We start from the raw sequence: 17293 nt of genomic DNA, 5'->3' as shown, positions 1-17293 counted from the left end.
GAAAGATATTGAAGTCTACTATTGTCCAGAATTTTCGCATGATTTTTAGGTCATCCGAAATCAGAGATATAAACCGAAAAGTACAGACTGCTCCGAAACGACAGGATAGGGAGAACAGAAGAAAACCATAACCCAACTATTTATTTCATTAATCCTTATACCTTAGGCCTATAAACTAAATGAAATTATGGGAACACCCAACAAGATCATTGCAATCATTACAAAGATTCAAAACAATCATAAGCATAACGATAATTCAACAAACAAGAAAGATGCACAATTCAATTATTGACTCAACTTACGATACTATCATTTTTATTGTGTTAGGGGTAACAATCCTAAGACTCGTCTTCAGATTACGCAAGAAGGTGGTGAGGAATAGTTCTAAAAGCATATCAAATTAAGGAGTGGAGATGAGAACAAAGACTTTAAAATAAGCATCAAGGAGGAGATAAATATCAAGGATAGATATATAGTAGAGAAGAAAATATCAAGATTTATAGAACAAGGATTTTATAGCAATTTCAAAATTTTAAGACGGCCAATTTCAAACTAGGCTTGCGTCCTACAGTCAGCATTACTCTGATATCACTTTGTAGCACCCAGTTTTAAGAACAAAACCAGATACACAGCATATGTGAGCCCAGGAAGTCAAATCTCACATATAGCTACAAATAAGGGTAATATCGAAAGACAATGCTCAATATATAACGTACTTAGTATAAAGAATATAACCTTAGATAGCAAACAGCGGAAAGACAACTCCGATCTTTGGGTGGAGACTCCAATTCCACAGGGACAACTGACTGGTTGATCACAAGCCTAATTCCTCCAAACTCTAGCAATCTGGTACCCATCCGGGATTTTCATCCAAATATTTGAAAAGTAAAGCAAGCATAAGTACATGTCGTACTCAACAAATATAACATGGGGTTCATGAGGCTCAAAAGGCTGACACTGGCTTACTGCGATTAGCTTTTAATGAGTCATGATTTTAGCAATTGAGTAGCAACAAGTTTATCATAAGCCCATAAACACATGATCAGGTAAACATGAATAATGAATAGCATAAACAATTATCATTAGTGAGCATCTTCATCATCCATATCATCTGTGTTCATCATCTATTCCGTAAATATTCTAAGGCCGCTCGTGACCGTGAGCATGGCTGATATACCAGTTTTACACTCTACAGAGGTTGTACACTTTCACTGTGAGTCGTGATTTACCCTTTCGCCCGAGGTGATCAGCCTCTTGACCCACTACCAAGGAAGGTCGGCAGGGTTCACTATGAAGCCTTTCAAAGGTTCGTCTAACAAGTTAGGGCCATTAGATTCACTCGGCAAACAGATCTAGAGCCCCCCTTCCCGATGGCACATTGACACGCAGCCTATACACATGGGGACAGAGGCCGCACTATACCCGATTTGACAAGCCATTCTTATGCCAATAAAGGTAACCACTAACAAGCTAAAAAAGGTCCTCATACTGAGCTAAAGCCAGAGCCATGTAGCCCTCACAGCTCGACCGGGAGGCAATGAGCAGTGCAGCGGCGACGGCGACGGCGACGACGACGGCGAGAGAAAGAGGAGAAAAATCAAATTTACTACACGAGAGATTTCCCAAACTAGGGGCTCCCCTTACGGTAGTTTTGGTGTACTTTGTCCAAGGGGTTGGTTGATATATATAGGAAGAAAAACTCCCCACATCCATGTCAACTAGCGATATGGTACTAATTGATGTTACACCCTCCACATTTACTAATGGCCTAAATAATCATTAAAGCCCATTAGTAAATAAATGCATGGGCCTTTAGGATTTATTAGGATTATTGCACATGGGCTTTGAGCGTTGGGATAAATGAGAGATTTATTATTTTCGGAATTAATTAATTTTGTGGATAAAATAATTCTAGAAAAGTCCGGAATTAATTAACTCCGAGACCTCCGAAAATTTGGGGAAATTTCTCAGAGATACTTTGGAACATGATGAACCCAAATAAAGTATTTGGAGCTCATAAAAATATTGTTGGGAACTTTGAACATAAAGATTAAGGTGAATGAGGTAGGAATTAAATTCCAGAAAGAAGCTGGAAAATTCCTAGAGATAGATATTCGTCTCCTAAACATATAAAAAAACACACATGTTTCTATCTTATGATAAATTTTAAATTAATAAATTTTTTTATTTTGCTATGTTTTCATGTGCACAAAAATTCACAAATAAATCATTTTAACTCTATTTTCAAAATGGGCAAATTTTGGGGTGTTACAAGAGGCAGCAGCCACAGAGACGGATCACGATTCCTCTGCTCCACAAACTCAAGACACAACATCGACTACCAAGCCTAAGAGGAAACAAGGGGATAGAAAAAAAAATCTATATCCAGATAAGGCATGCTATATGATAACGGAGGTCAGGCCAGCAGGGGAGATCCTTGAGCCGAAGGAATTAAGAGGAAAATTCCGTAATGCGATCGGGGCCCTAGTAAGAGATAAATTGAACCCAGCAATTCCTAACTAAAAAGAGGTACCAGAGAACACAAAGAATGCACTATGGGATAGACAGCTGAAGGTCAATTTTAGATTTCCGAAGGGTAAGCACGAATTGGTAAAAAAAATGCTATCAGGATGATGGGAGAGTCATTCCGATGTTGAAGGTCGGAGCTCAACACAAAGTATATTCAAAAGGGGTTAACTCCCTTCAACGAGTTCGACAAAATAACTCCTAGTCAATGGGAGGAGCTCGTGGCTCAGAAGACTTCACCGGAGGCATTGGAGCTCAGTGCCCGTAACACCGAGCTGGCGAAGAGGAACAAACACCACCATCATCTAGGCCCCGGTGGCTACTATGCTAAGGAAGAGCAGTTTAAGAAGATGGACAAAGAGGCCGCAACTGCTGGGAATATCGATGTGACGAATTTGAAGGTACGCTCAAGGAACTGGATATATGCGAGGAGTACATAATCATCCGGCAATAATCTTAAGTTTGATAAGCTAGAGATCCAAGAGGTGGTATCAAGGATACTGAAATATGCTGAAGACAAGGAGATGGGCTCATTCAATCCTTCCAGAGAGAGGGACGAGATTAGCCTTGGCTTGAGAAACAAGGAGCACACAGGCCGCACCAGGGGACTAGGGAAAAGGACGACATGGAAGCAAGGATTTGAAGAGGACAGACACATGTACAAGAAACATGGCTGAGACCGGGAGACTAGTCTTGAGCTCCAAGTGAAGGCTCTAGTTGCGAAGGCTCTGGAGGAGCAAGGACTGTCTACGGCGCCACGGATATTATTGATGTCGCCGGGAGAACTGGCATTAGTTGGTAGCCCTCCGAAAGTTCCTAGCAGCCAAGGTTCCACTACAGCCACAACCCCAATCGATCGCATATGGGAACCAACTAGTTGCACCTTGGTGTTTCTCAGCGGCCGGTAGAACACTGTGATGGAGGTGGCAACGGGTGTGGCACATCCTCCCAGTGGCTTACACCACAATAATAAGATACCGTCGGACTACACTAGGGTCGAGGTGCATATAGTGAAGCCCGAGTTCATGTAGTGGAGGATAGACTACGCAACTCCCGAGGGGCTGGTGTTACTCGGAGACGTTATGGGGCAGTTCATCCTCTAGCACAAACGGGACATTATATTAACTGCTTCTTCGCCGCCTCCCTCTCTCCCAAATTTGGAGCGAGTTGTTGAGGCCGGGGAGATATTTTCACCATCTCGTGACCCCCATATTCCTGAGATGCCACATTCTTCCCCGCCTCCTAGCGAGCATGTGCCTGATGAGATGCCACAACCTTCTCCAGCTCGTACCGAGCAAGTGCATCATGAGATACCACAGTCTTCTCAACAAGCACAGCTGATACATGAACAACGAGTGCCTCTTGAAGAAGCTACAGCACAAGAAGATGAGGACGTGCCTGAATGGGAACTTCGAAAGAAGCATCCAATCACCATAAGGCCAGTTTATGTTCTGATCAAAGACGTCTCATCAGTGTCCAAGTGGTATTCCCATGACCAGTTCAAGCCCGAGAACCAAGTTAAAAAAGTCCCATCATGGGGTTCTGAGGAGGCCATCACTAGCAAACTCCACCAAATTGCAAAGCAGTATCCAAATGTTGATGCTATCAAATGGTCAAAGGATTGCCTGAAAACATATGAAAGAGGCAAGCCCTTCCTACCAAACTGGGACATCCAGCGCCTACCACTTGGAATGAGAAGGTTCCATGATTGGTACTTGCGTGTTCTTCCAACGAGCATAGATATCATACAAGCATGCTTCCCCACCAGCACATTTGGAAGCACAGCCGGGAAAATTATCTTTGACTTCAATGACATGCAAACATGCTTTCACCTGGGAGAAATGGAGATGAATCTAATTTGCACGTGGTGCCTGTAAGTCCTTGTCCTCCCGATATGATATGAATGTAATCTTTGAATTTTGTTGTAACTAACCCACGCCGTGATTTGTAGAATGTAAGTGCACATTGTCAAACAAATGCCAAGTGTGAAAGCCGGGTATGTGGACCCTCAAGCTATAGCCCAAACAAATTTTAATTACCCTAAACGGTGGACACTAGATGCCAAAGAGCTAGCTACTGCAAAGACTCTTCGGGAGAAAGAGCACATCCGTACGACGAAACTAAGGGAAGAGTCCCTTAAGGTTGCGGCATACATTTCCCTGGCTTTCAAAAATCTCCAACAACACTCTACTATATGGCTACCATACAACTTCGAGTAAGCTCAACTCTATACTTAAAGCTTTGTTCGATATATTTTATTCGATGTAAAAGAGCTTATCTAGTTCTATGATTAAATCCATGCAGCAACCACTGGATTTGTATAGCCGTCGATGTCGGGAGGAGCATGGCATGGGTCTTTGATTCATTAGATAAGGACACGGTGACATACAAAGACTTCATATCGATTCTCAAGACGTATACATATCAACAATCCTCATTAGCTTATATGTTTGTATACATACTTGTAACGTTCACTTTTGGATACTAATAAGTTGTATTTGCTAAAATAATTCGAACAGGGCATTTTGGTTCTATGTCACTAATCATCATGGAAGGCATGATCCAGCAAGGAAGGAAAAGCTGGCTATAAAAACACTATGTGCGGTAAGTGTAACTTACTTCTTCAGTACTCCGTTACATGGCTGTCAAAAGCATTACTTAACATTTTTATATGCAAAACACACAGGGCCCCAAGCAGAAGCCTGTGAGTGTACATTGTGGATACTATATATGTTCTATAATGAGTAACACCGGTGCCTACAAGAGACACCTCTTAAGGGTAAGTTTGAACCTCAGCTCTTCACCCGTAGTATAAAAACTTCATAAATGGTATGAAATACTAAACCGAAACTTGTTCTCTTGTAGTGGAGAGAAGAGAAAGGAATGAAAAGAGACCCATACAAGGATGACCAACTCTTAGAGCTCGTCGGCGACCTTTGCAACTTCATATTGGACCAAATTATACACGTCAGAAGCGCCTACCATGACCGAGAGTCTGAGTTAGGTACAAATCCTCAGTACCAACACCTTGGTGAGACTGAAAGGCTAGCTCTAAGATGTTGATAATAATGTGTATGGAATTTATATATTTAATGATGGATTGTATATATTCTTGTGAATTGGACTTGTAATTGTAGTTTATAGAATACTCTTTTGCTTGTAGTCGTGGGGCGTTCGGCAACGCGAACGCTGGTCGCGGGGCGTTCGGTAACGTGAACGCGGTTCGGAACGTTGGTCGCGGGGCGTTCAGCAACGCGAACGCGGTTCAGAATGTTGGTCACGGGGCGTTCGGCAACGCGAACGAGGTTCAGAACGTTGGTCGTGGAACGTTCGGCAACGCGATCTTAAATTATAAATTTGAATTTTTTTTGCGGGAAAACGTACTGTAGGGGCAGTTCTAGATTGAACCGCCCCTACAAATACCTGTTTGTAGGGGCGGCTGGTACTACAACCGCCCCTACAAATTGATTTGTAGGGGCGGCTGGTAATACAAGCCACCCCTACAATTCCCTACAAATCGATTTGTAGGGGCGGCTCAATCACCAGCCGTCCCTACAAATCGATTTGTAGGGGCGGCCTGAAAACCACTCCTACAAATACATGATTTATAGAGACCCTTGCGTAGAGGCGGCTAGACAAACCGTCCCTACGAAGAATTACCAGCCGCCCTAGAAATGTTTTTTTATAGTAGTGATATTCACTGGCAAATCTTTTGCCAAAAAAACAGCCAGGCAGAGAGAAGATGACGGAGATGTACTAGAGTACACGAGTGGAGTACTCGCTTCCCGAGAAATAACTTTAATAAAATATATATTAAAAAATATTAATATTTATGGTATATAATTGGTATCATTGAAAAAAATCTTTAAATATAGTTTTTTAATAAATTTATTTAGAGATATAAATATTGCACGTATTTTCTACAAATCGAGCCAAACTTACGATACCAAAACAACTGATCATTTGGTACGGAGGGGAGATGGGAACGAAGCTACAGTAGGTAACGAAGCAGCTGCCAAGTTTACTGTCGTGTCGCCGCGCGCTTTGTGTCCTCCACTAGTACTGGACCGGCACTCCGGCAGCAGGCAGGTCCAACAAAAGGCGTTGCGCGCGCGCGCGGCTGTGCTCCAAAGAGAGGAAACTGTGAGTTCGAGAGAGAGATGAAATTTCTCTCTCTATATATACCAACATCCTTACGCCGTATGGGGCTTGTTTAGATTGCAAGTTTTTTAGTCTCTCTTCATCACATCAAATCTTTGGACACATGTATGGAGTATTAAATGTAGATAAAAAAAATAATTAATTATACAGTTTGATTGTAAATTACGAGACGAATCTTTTGAGCCTAGTTAGGCCATAATTAGACAATAATTGTCAAATACAAACGTGTCAAATACTGATTCCTAACCTCAATCTAAACAAGGCCTGGATTGCGTGCGATTTCATCTTACCAAACAAGACTAAGGCCTGTTTGGTTCCACGACTAAATTAAAATGTGGACTAAAATGCTCACTTTTAGTTTCTAAAATACCAAACACATGGACTAAAATTTAGACTAAAGGGTTTAGTCCTCTAGTACATGAGGGAGTGACTAAACTAGACTAAAGTGTTCTGGAGACAATCCTACGCCTCGTTACTCCACATTCCACCCATGACCAGCAGCTGTAATATCTTCATCTCAACAGGAGTAATATTGTCTTTATACAACTACATTAATGGACTTTAGTCCCTGAAATCAAACAGAATCTAAACTAAACTTTAGTCCAGGGACTAAACTTTAGTCCGTGGACTAAAGGAACCAAACATGCCCTAAACTGGCCGTACGTTATATTGCCACCGCGTGTTACTGCAAACTAGACGCGTGTCTCCTCTCGAACTGGACGATTCCTTTCCTCCGCAGCAATTGGGCTCCACCTTTTTTTTACTATTTCTATCCAAAGTTGACCCACCGTGACGCAACCCGACGCGGCAGCTTCATCGGACGATCATCCACATCCCACTCAGCAACTCTTTTCTTTTCCGACGTCTCAATGGCACACAACAGCTATGCCAAATGATAACGACCAGGACTACTACTTCTGACTACAATCCCATAAAAACGCATATACACACCGACACCGCTTATCACAAACACGCCACGTATATAAAGATTAAACAGGAAAATACAGCTGCCAGCACCGCTCAACACGTCAGCTGCAAACTAAATCCACGACAACACAACACATATACCGTAAAAAAAGGACCAAGATTTACAGCCACACGTACAACGAGACAGCTATACTCAACTCCGTATAATTTCATCGGCATGAAAGAAAGACACCAGGTGCATAAAAAAACGACGCAAAACCCCAAAAGGCCGACTAACAACCATGGCCCAAATGAAAAAAAAGAAGCACAAATCAATTTAGGCCCACGTACGTATCCCGAGCATACTCTTTCACCAAATGATGAGTAACCACGAGGACGTCATCACCCTAACCAAACCACGTAGACCAACACAACACAAACGCGTGTATATATATATATATATATATATATATATATATATATATATTCAGTAGCAGCTATAAAATAAGTTATTCTGTAGCCACCTCCATTTAAGATAATTTTATATACTAATTTATGATAATGTCAATACATATTTACGATAGTTGGATTACTATAACGCATGGTGATATTTACCATAACGTTATAGTAAATCATTTAGTAAGGAGTTACTATAATATCGTAAATTAACATAATAATTATCGTAACTCAAAGTGATTACAGAATAAGTTATTTTGTAGCCAGCTACAGAGTAGTAGTTCATGTAGCTGGCTACAAAATAACTTATTCTGTAGCCACTTTGAGTTACGATAATTACTATGTTAATTTACGAGATTATAGTAACTCCTTACTAAGTGGTTTACTATAACATTATGGTAAATATTCCTATGTGTTATAGTAACCCAACTATCGTAAATATGTATTGACATTATCGTAAATTAGTATATAAAATTATCGTAAATGGAGATGGCTACAGAATAACTTATTTTGTAATCGTCTACTGAATAGCTATATACACACACACACGAGCACGGTACACACCTACAGCTACAGTCTCCATCAAAGCACTCCTCAAACTACTCCATACGATCGCTCACATTGGTCGTTTTTTCCACTATTCCTAATTTTTGTTTTGCGTCGCTAATTATGCTTGAATATTTGTCATGTATATATACTTCTTGTCTGTGTCACTACTTATGCTACATTAGATTATTAGCCATACCAATATAGCCTCTCATTTTGTTTGCATGACTAACTATGCTTCGCCACATGAACAGATTAGCTTTTGCTATATGAATGTTCATGTTACATATCTTTTGACATTTTTATTTAGAACAGATCAGCTTTTATTTTTTACATTTTTTTTGCATGAAAATTAGCTCAAAAGAATTCAGTTCCTCAGATCTACTTAGAATGCTACCTCTGGTTGATTTATAAAGTTTCGATGATTATTCCTAAATAAACAGAATCCTATTTCTTTTCCATGAGCAAAGTGAGCAGATCAGCGCCTTGTAGCTTGCCGGCACGCGCTGACACAGTGACACCCATGACTAGTAGCACGCCAGCCACTCTCCTCCGCGGTCACAATGAGGATGAGCTAGGGAGGGCCGTGGCCCGAATTTTTTACATTTTAGCTATTTTTTTTAAGTTTCTCACAAATAGATCTCTGGCAGAAAGAATTCAGAAAATAGATCTTTAGCTCAGCGCTATTGATGTTGGCGCCGAGATAACACGTCTCGCGCGCTAGCGTCTCTGGCGCCGAGCTCCTGAGCACGGTAGATGACATAGTAGTGAGCTCGGCGCCAGAGAGTGAGCTCGGCGCCAGTCACTCTGGCGCCGAGCTCAACGCCGGAGTGACTGGCGTCGAGCCTTTAATACATATGGGCCCCACGCCTCTCTTCCTCTCCCTCTCTCGCCCTAGTAGAGCGAGCTTTGCCACCGCCGCCCGCGCCCTTGCCTCCACCGCCGCCCGCGCCGTTGCCCGCGGCTGGCCGCCCACGCCGCGGCCAGCGGCCCTCCTCCGCCATCCACCGCCGTCCTCGCCTTAGCCTCGCCTTGGCCTCCACCGCCAGCCTCGGTCGGGGCCCGCCTTGCCGCCCTCCACCGTCGGCCTTGCCCTGCCTTCATGTATAAAATGCAATCAGTTAGCAACGCGATTATATTTCATTTAAAATCATGCAACGAAAAAAATGCTTTCAAGCACTCACTGCCACATAATGCAACAACATGCTCGTTCAAGACCTGCATCTGTACTCTTGTCTCCTCCCTTACCTCATTCCTTGCCCTCTCCTCCTCTAACGTCATCCGCCTCTCCAATCCCCATTTGTTAAGCCCAACATCGATCGGGTTACATATACCGCGCTGTCTAGCAAACTCACGCATCTTTTCTTTGTGATGTTTAACGAATATGTTGACGTAGTCAGGTGCATATCTCATCTTCCGTGCAATTACTTGCCTCTTCTTCAGTTCATCCAAGAACTTAGCTTGACCATCATAACATTCCCACCTGCATTTCCTAGTGCTCTGTTCAAACGACAAATTTTATCATATATGTCTTAGCAAAAGAAACAAAATACGATTTCATGTTTACCACAAAAATAACCAACCTCATCATACTCAACCATATGGCCGCAATAATGGCCTATTCCAAGCTCCGAAGGGACTAGGCCATAGTTGGATTTAACACCACATTCGCACATGACAGGAGGTGCTTTGTAAATCATCCTTTCTTTCTTCTTTTCGTTAACCTTTCGCGGTTCTTCCGGCCATTGGTTCTTAGGACCATACAACCACTCCTTAAAATGACACTTTGCCATTGAAAACACCTAAATAAAAGGACATTAGTACATGAACACATATAGCTCAACATTTCAACACATACACTTTGCACTTACTTCATGCTTGTTTGGACACACAAACTCCAACGTATTCTCAGGGTTTATCACATCTCGATCTCCACAATCGCATAGAGGAGGTTCCTCGAGTCGTCTAACTGCGGCTAGGTGCTTCTCCTTAGCCATCATTGGCGGAGGGTTAGGGGGGTGGAACCCACCGCTTGAAGTGCTCACGTGGATGTCTCCCTCTAAATCAATCGTCGAAAAGGAGGTACCTAGGATCAAACTTGTCTGCACAGTCGATCCACTGAAAGAAAAATCACCTCTCATGGTCCTACACAACGAGATTCCAACAAAATATTAGTAGCATACTTACACAAATAAAGAAAAATGATAGTGGAAATATTTTTTTACATTAAAATGACTGCATGTGTAGAAGCAACGTGCCGCTAAGTCCGGATGTTTCGATTGAAAAACATGGGCCGGGAAACCATAGTCACAGTTAGGGACAGGGAGGTCAGGAGGGATGGGGGCATCTTTGCTAGACGCGTCGGGGTATAATTCTTGAGGACGACCCCGTTTTCGCCAAAACTCCTACCGAAACATTTCTTGCATCTAACAAAATGGATGTTATTTAACAAACATAAATCAAAACATCACAAATAAATGTCAATGAGAACCATAACTACAATACAACCAATTTCGTTCTAAGAACCCAAAGCAGTTAACATTAAACCATAAACCTAGGGTTTCTCATTTGATGCACAACAATAAACCCATAACATAACTACATGCGTCTAGGTTTGCTAGTTTTTTCACGCCTTGGCATCATACTACGGTTGTATAATACATATATTGATGGATACAATAGATGCATGGGGCACAAAAGATGAAGTGGATTTTTCTTCTTCTTCCGTAGCTTGTTTTTCTCGATGTCTTTGGACTTTTTTGTTCTGTCTGTCTGTTTTGCTCTTTCTAATAAAATTCAGTAGGGGCGCAAGCCCCTCCTGTTCATTAAAAAAAAGATGAAGTGGAGGACAGTTAGACGCAAGGGAGGAGATGAGGAGCTTGCACCCGAAAAAATTTGTGAGTTTACTTATTGAGTCTTTGAAAACACCTGACCAACTGGAAACATGCACGTACTAAAACTCTGTTGTAACTTTGCGGCCTTAGTTCGGCATTGAGTTGTCGGCAGTCGGCTTGCCACCCCTAATAATGTGAAACAAAATTAAACAAAACTATGTAATATATAGAAAAAAAAACATGGTGATAATTCAAATCCATATTGACCTCTCTTATTTAGGTATTTTGGTCATTTGGCACTTAAGTTTTTGCACCTTATTTGCACTACCGGACTCCCGGCCTTTGCCGAGAGCCCAATGCTCTCGGCAAAGACGATCTGATGCTCGGCAAACTATTTGCCGAGAGGAGCTCTCGGCAAAGAACCTTCGGCAAAACATCTACCGGCAAAGGATTTTTTACCGAGAGCCCCTCTCGACAAAACATTTACCGAGAGTAATGGCAAGGCTCTCGGCAAACTCTAGCTCTCGGCAAACTGGCGCGCCCTAGTAACGGCCAGGCGACGGGTAACGGTGTGACAGCTTCTTTGCCGAGAGCGACTGTCGGCAAAGAACTTCTTTGCCGAGAGCGACTGTCGGCAAAGAATTGTAAAAAAAAAAGATTTGCGGCCGAGGTGGTTTTAAAAAAAAAAGGTTTGCCGAGAGCCGACCACCAAGCTCTCGGCAAAGAGGAAGATTTGCCGAGAGCTAGGCTCTCGGCAAAGAGGCATATTTGCCGAGAGCCAGGCTCTCGGCAAAGAGTCCAGAGAGCTTTTTTTTTATTTTTGTTTATATTTCCAGCTTCAACGACACATTTCACAAATATAACACATCATCCACATCACATATATCACAAATATGTCGTCCACATCACATGTCTCACATTATAATCCATCTAAACATCTCAAATCCAACAACACATGTCCATCTCAAAGTGCTAAGTTCATCTCACACAAGTTCATGTCACAAAGTGCTAATACATGATGAAGAACAACAGGCTCACTCCCAAGGCTCCCACCCTCCCGACGGCGGCTGCTGCTGCGGCGGACGGTGTGGATACGGCTGGTACCCCGACCCTCCCGGTGGCTGCTGATGCGGCGGAAGTTGTGGATACGGTTGGTGCCACGACCCTCCCGACGACGGCTACTCAGGCACATCATTCGAACCCGCCGATTGATTCTGCACAAAGGAGAAGAAAAATTAGTAATTATAGTAATACTAAGGCATATAATTGTAATCTAAGCGTAGACAAGTCAAAATTTACAGAACTAGGTATAAAATTGTAATCTAAGCCTAGACACATCAAAATTTCGGCAGCACCTCCCCTGCACGGTGGGGTTTCCAAAACCTGCAAGAAAACCAACGGCACGATGGCCGCCCACCACATATCAACGGCACGATGGCCGGCACACATATATATCACCGGCACGAAGGCCTCCCATCACATATCAACGACACGATAGCCGACATGCACAGTAAAGAGCTTTTGTTAGAGAAGTTGAACTCACGTATGAGTAAGGTGGGTATGGGTAAGGCGGTGGAGGAGCGAACAGCTCTAGTGGCGCTGGACGACCCATCGTGACGCCAAGACTTGCCACGTACTGAGCCAAGGTGTCAAACCTCGCCCGCTCGGCCTCCCACCTCTGTCGCTCGGCCTCCCGCTCCCTCTGTCGCTCTTCCTCCACCCTAGCCTTATGCTCCTCGAGCGCATGCACCTGGGCCTATAATTTTTCACCGCATTGTTACAAGCAATTTCGAGGAATGTAAAACCAATGAACGACGAATAAAACAGAAGTAACCTGTAGTGCTGCCACACGATGCGTCGAAGTGTCCTGCCTTGGGCGTATGGGCACGCTACCGCTCGTGCTGCTTGTCCGGACCTGTGAGAGAGTGGGAGTGGTGTGCAGGTCGAGCGTGCTGTTGCCGATGAGGTACCGCCCATGCTTCTTGCCTCCTCCCACCCTCATGACGATGTCGCCGTCAATGTCCGCGGTGTGCGGATCCCAGTCTGCCCCATGGACTCCCCTTGCCGCCTCGGTGTACTGACTGATGCGCTCGGGGATGCTCTCGTTGGTGAACGACTCGGCTGGGTCGTCCGGGTTCCAGTTGATGTTGTCTGTCGCCTTGCCCTTGTGGGCCAGAACCCATGACTTGAGCTCTCCGCATGGCTGGTTTTGATGTGCAGCCGACTGTGAGAAAAACAACAAGACGATTATAAATCATGTAGGAATAAACGTCTGAAAGAATAAATGAAGCTACACCAAGTCACGTACCCATCTAGCCCCGAATTCGTGGATGTTAAGGTTGCCCTGATGGTGTGATACACCTGGCATCAGCAAACGTCGTTCCCGGAGGACGGTGTGGTTATCCACCCAATTGCCACTCACCCACCTGTCGACCATCATCTGCTAGGCCCGCGTTTTATTGGCGCACCAGCCAGGAGGCACCTGTACGACATCAAGTACATTGACAGATATAAGAACAATTCAAGCCTACCCAATCTCAGAAGAAATCAATATTGATGTTGTATATTTACCTTCGGGTACTGCTCTTTGGTCAGATGCATTAATCTTGCATCTTCTTTCTTTACCTTCTGATGCTCGTAGACGGCATAGTAATCGATGATGGCCTGGAGCCGCGCCTCGTAATGCATGTCTGAGATGCGACATCTAAAAGATTTGGCCGACGCCTTGGCCGCCCTCGCCTCGTAGCCCTCGGCGCATTTGAAGAAGTCCTGCATATAGAAAAGATGTATCAATACACTGGTTCAAGAAACTCTAGCGAATGCAATGTATTGAGCAAAGTAGTGGGAGGAAGACTTACCCAAAACTCACACATAACCCGCTCCGCCACGCTTTCGTACGTGCGGCCCGTCTCGTCCTCCGCATCAGGGGCGGCGACGTAGTGCTCGTACGTGTAGGCCGGCTCTAGAGCTTCGGCGTAGCGAACCAAGCCTGGGAAGTGTTCCCTGCAGAGAAGACCCAGGATTCCATTGGGCAACCTTTTGTGAGCACCTAGGACCACGACCTTCCAAGACCTGCGTAAGTAATTAAGAAAAAACTGTTAGTTTCCATTATGATTCTATCATATGTAGGAGCAAAAAAATGTAAAAGTTACGTACTTTTGCCCAACGGGTCGAATGACCGGGCGTAGAGCCTCAGGTATCGGCCGCTCAGGTAGGCTCGCCGGACCTCGTTGGTAGACACCCGAGGTTCCGGTGGAACTGGAACCTCCTGCCTCGGCCTCCTGCTCATCCTCCCGCTCCTCCTGCTCGTCCAGCTGCTCGGCCTCCTGCTCGGCCTCCAGCTCGTCCTCTCCCTGCTGAGCCTGCTCGTCCACCTGCTCTTCCTCCCGCTCCTCCTCGGGCTCTGGTGCTGCTGCTGCTGCAGGCTGAGGCGGTGGGTCCACTGGGTATAGTTTTTTGTAAATCCATGCCTAGCCAGATGTGAAGTCATCACCTCCTTTGTCTGCCTCTTTCTGTTCTTACAGTTGATGCAGGGACAAAAAACGGCACACGCTCTGGGAGCCTGGTCAAATACTTGCTTGATGAAAGCCTCGGTCTTGTCGACCCATTCTCTGGTAATCTCATGGGCGCTCCGGCGGCCCGAGTATATCCACTCACGGTCATCCATCCTCTAACATATATATCACTAAGTAATAAATATAACCATGGACTTGCATCTACACGTCGTTCCTACCATGCATAGGTAAGGATAGGTCCTAATCCCACCCGAGGATGCGTAGATGGTGTTAGTTCCCATGGTCTGGTCCTATCCGAAACAGAATTTCGGCAGCACCTCCCCACTGTTCTCCAAATACACGTCCCGACAGGGAGATCGTGTATCCGGAGAACAACAGGAAGGTATTGTCGAAACTCTGTCTCGGATCGGAGCAGACCATGGAAACTAACACCATCTGCGCATCCTCGGGCTGTCCAAAAAATGGGGACAATTCAAAAGAGATACGGTTATTGATATGCAAAGATCTGCATATTTCTAACCGTATCTCTTTCGAACGGGAGACACCTAACTGGGTTACGTGGAGATACATGACCAGGACAAAGAAAGAGTGGTTATACCTTAGGTGGCGGTGAAGTCAGGCTAGCGGGGCCGTGGCGGGTCGGTGCAGTGGCGAGGCAACGCGGTGCGGGCAGACCTGGGGACACCGGGGTACTCCGACTCGGCTCCTGCAAAAAGAAAGAAAGAAGCAAAATAACGTCAACTCAAAAATTCGGCAGCATCTCCCCTGAACAGTGAGGTTTCCAAACCTGAAAGAAAACCACGGCACGATGGCCGACAACCACATATATATCAAGGAACCACATGCAGCTTAATTATCAACTACTACTACTCTAACTACTACAACTACTACTATCAAGCTGATAAGAAACTTATCTTTCCCATCTCATTCAGTTCCATCATTTTTTCGTTCTCAGCATTCAGAAACGCTATCAAGCTTAGAAAATTGTATGACTTCGACCAGAAAGCTTACACAATTTCCACTGCCATATCTGGTGGCACAAAGGGAATTGGCAAATATGTTTGTGCATCATTTCAATCAAGTTCGCTTCTCGTGGAACAGTACATGTTTGAATTCACAAGCAATACATTCCCTGTTAATCCTATTTTGCCTTCTCATCATTTGAACCAGCAAATAATTTTCAGACACTTTGCTTGTCTATAGCAAACAATGTGACAAATGGATTTAGGATGCACAGTAATTTAGTAAATGCAGGAATTCTCCTTTTAAGAAATACAAATTCGGATATTTCTATTTTTAACATTATAATCCAGTTAGCCTCTTTTTGCTCACGGAGATAACTTAGTTTATTTGACAAGAAAACAAAGTACTACTACATGATACATTGCAACTGTGCACGAGGAAGAAGTTTTAATTAAATTCTTTAGATGTTTCATCACAGGTGCCAGCTCAGTAGCTGTTTCATCATTCCATATCAATCACCAGCCCATAGCAGCCAAGAATCATCAGTACGGAAGAAAAAGAAACTACTAGTAACTCTCGCCTAAGCTTAAACATATGAGAAACTGTCATCTGAGTTTAAACATCTCAGATAAACAAAATGTCTGAGCTTAAAACCACACTACATTACTGTCAAGCAAACGACATGCAGCAAAAGATCTTACCCTCACAGTTACCTCTAATAATAATGATAGTTATTTAAATTTAATTGCATTTTATATACATAGCATACGCCATTCAAATCAAAGCAGATCAATGGATGCAGAACCGCATGCTGAAATGAAATTAGATTCGATCCGAATACAAATTCACAAAGCATAAAGGGAAGAGAAAGGGGTGGGCATACCTGTTGGGTGGCCGACGAAGACCTGACGAAGGGTACGATGAAGACGCGAGCGCCTGGCGTGCGGCGGCGGCGGCGGCGACCTTGACTCCTGGCGTGACGGAGGCACGGAGCAGGATGGGGCGGGCTGGCTCGGGCGGAGCGGCAGCGGCAGCGCGCGCGGCTGGGCGTGGCGGGCTGCGGCGGCGGCGGGGCTGCGGCCGAAACGGTTCACGCGGCTTGCGGGGCTACGCCGAAACGTTTAAGTGGTGAAGCCACTTTGCCGAGAGCCAGATCTAGGAGGCTCTCGGCAAACCTTCCCCCTTTGCCGAGAGCCCCCAGATCCGGCTCTCGGTAAAGTTATTTTTTTTCAAATTCGGTTCGAATTTTTTAACTAGCTAACTGCACAAAAAAATATAAAAAAATAAAAATTATTATTTGCCGAGAGTAGCTCTCGGCAAACCTCTTCGCCGAGAGCCAGCTCTCGGCAAAAAATTGATCCAGGCCAGGTAAAAAAAAAAGAAATC

The 17293-nt window shown here is 44.3% G+C and overlaps 1 protein-coding gene and 1 long non-coding RNA gene across 2 annotated transcripts; both read right to left on the bottom strand.

Moving 5' to 3' along the window:
- Window positions 1-12341: 12341 nt before the first annotated feature.
- On the bottom strand, window positions 12342-13866 carry LOC136525542 (uncharacterized). The gene is made up of 4 exons (XM_066518493.1): window positions 13738-13866; window positions 13264-13653; window positions 12973-13185; window positions 12342-12643 (listed from the first exon to the last, which is right to left on the bottom strand). Exons 1-4 carry the CDS (start codon window positions 13864-13866, stop codon window positions 12608-12610), a joined length of 768 nt encoding a protein of 255 aa, XP_066374590.1. The 3' UTR covers window positions 12342-12607.
- Window positions 13867-14080: 214 nt separating this feature from the next.
- LOC136529824 (uncharacterized) lies at window positions 14081-16929 on the bottom strand. Its single transcript, XR_010777426.1, has 3 exons — window positions 16791-16929; window positions 15543-15650; window positions 14081-14198 (listed from the first exon to the last, which is right to left on the bottom strand). It is a non-coding gene; the product is annotated as an uncharacterized lncRNA (long non-coding RNA).
- Window positions 16930-17293: the final 364 nt, after the last annotated feature.

The sequence above is a fragment of the Miscanthus floridulus genome, chromosome 19 (assembly GCF_019320115.1).
Source record: "Miscanthus floridulus cultivar M001 chromosome 19, ASM1932011v1, whole genome shotgun sequence".
NCBI lineage: Eukaryota > Viridiplantae > Streptophyta > Magnoliopsida > Poales > Poaceae > Miscanthus > Miscanthus floridulus.
Note: the sequence above shows the minus strand (reverse complement) of the source record. Positions and strands in the feature narration are given on the sequence as shown.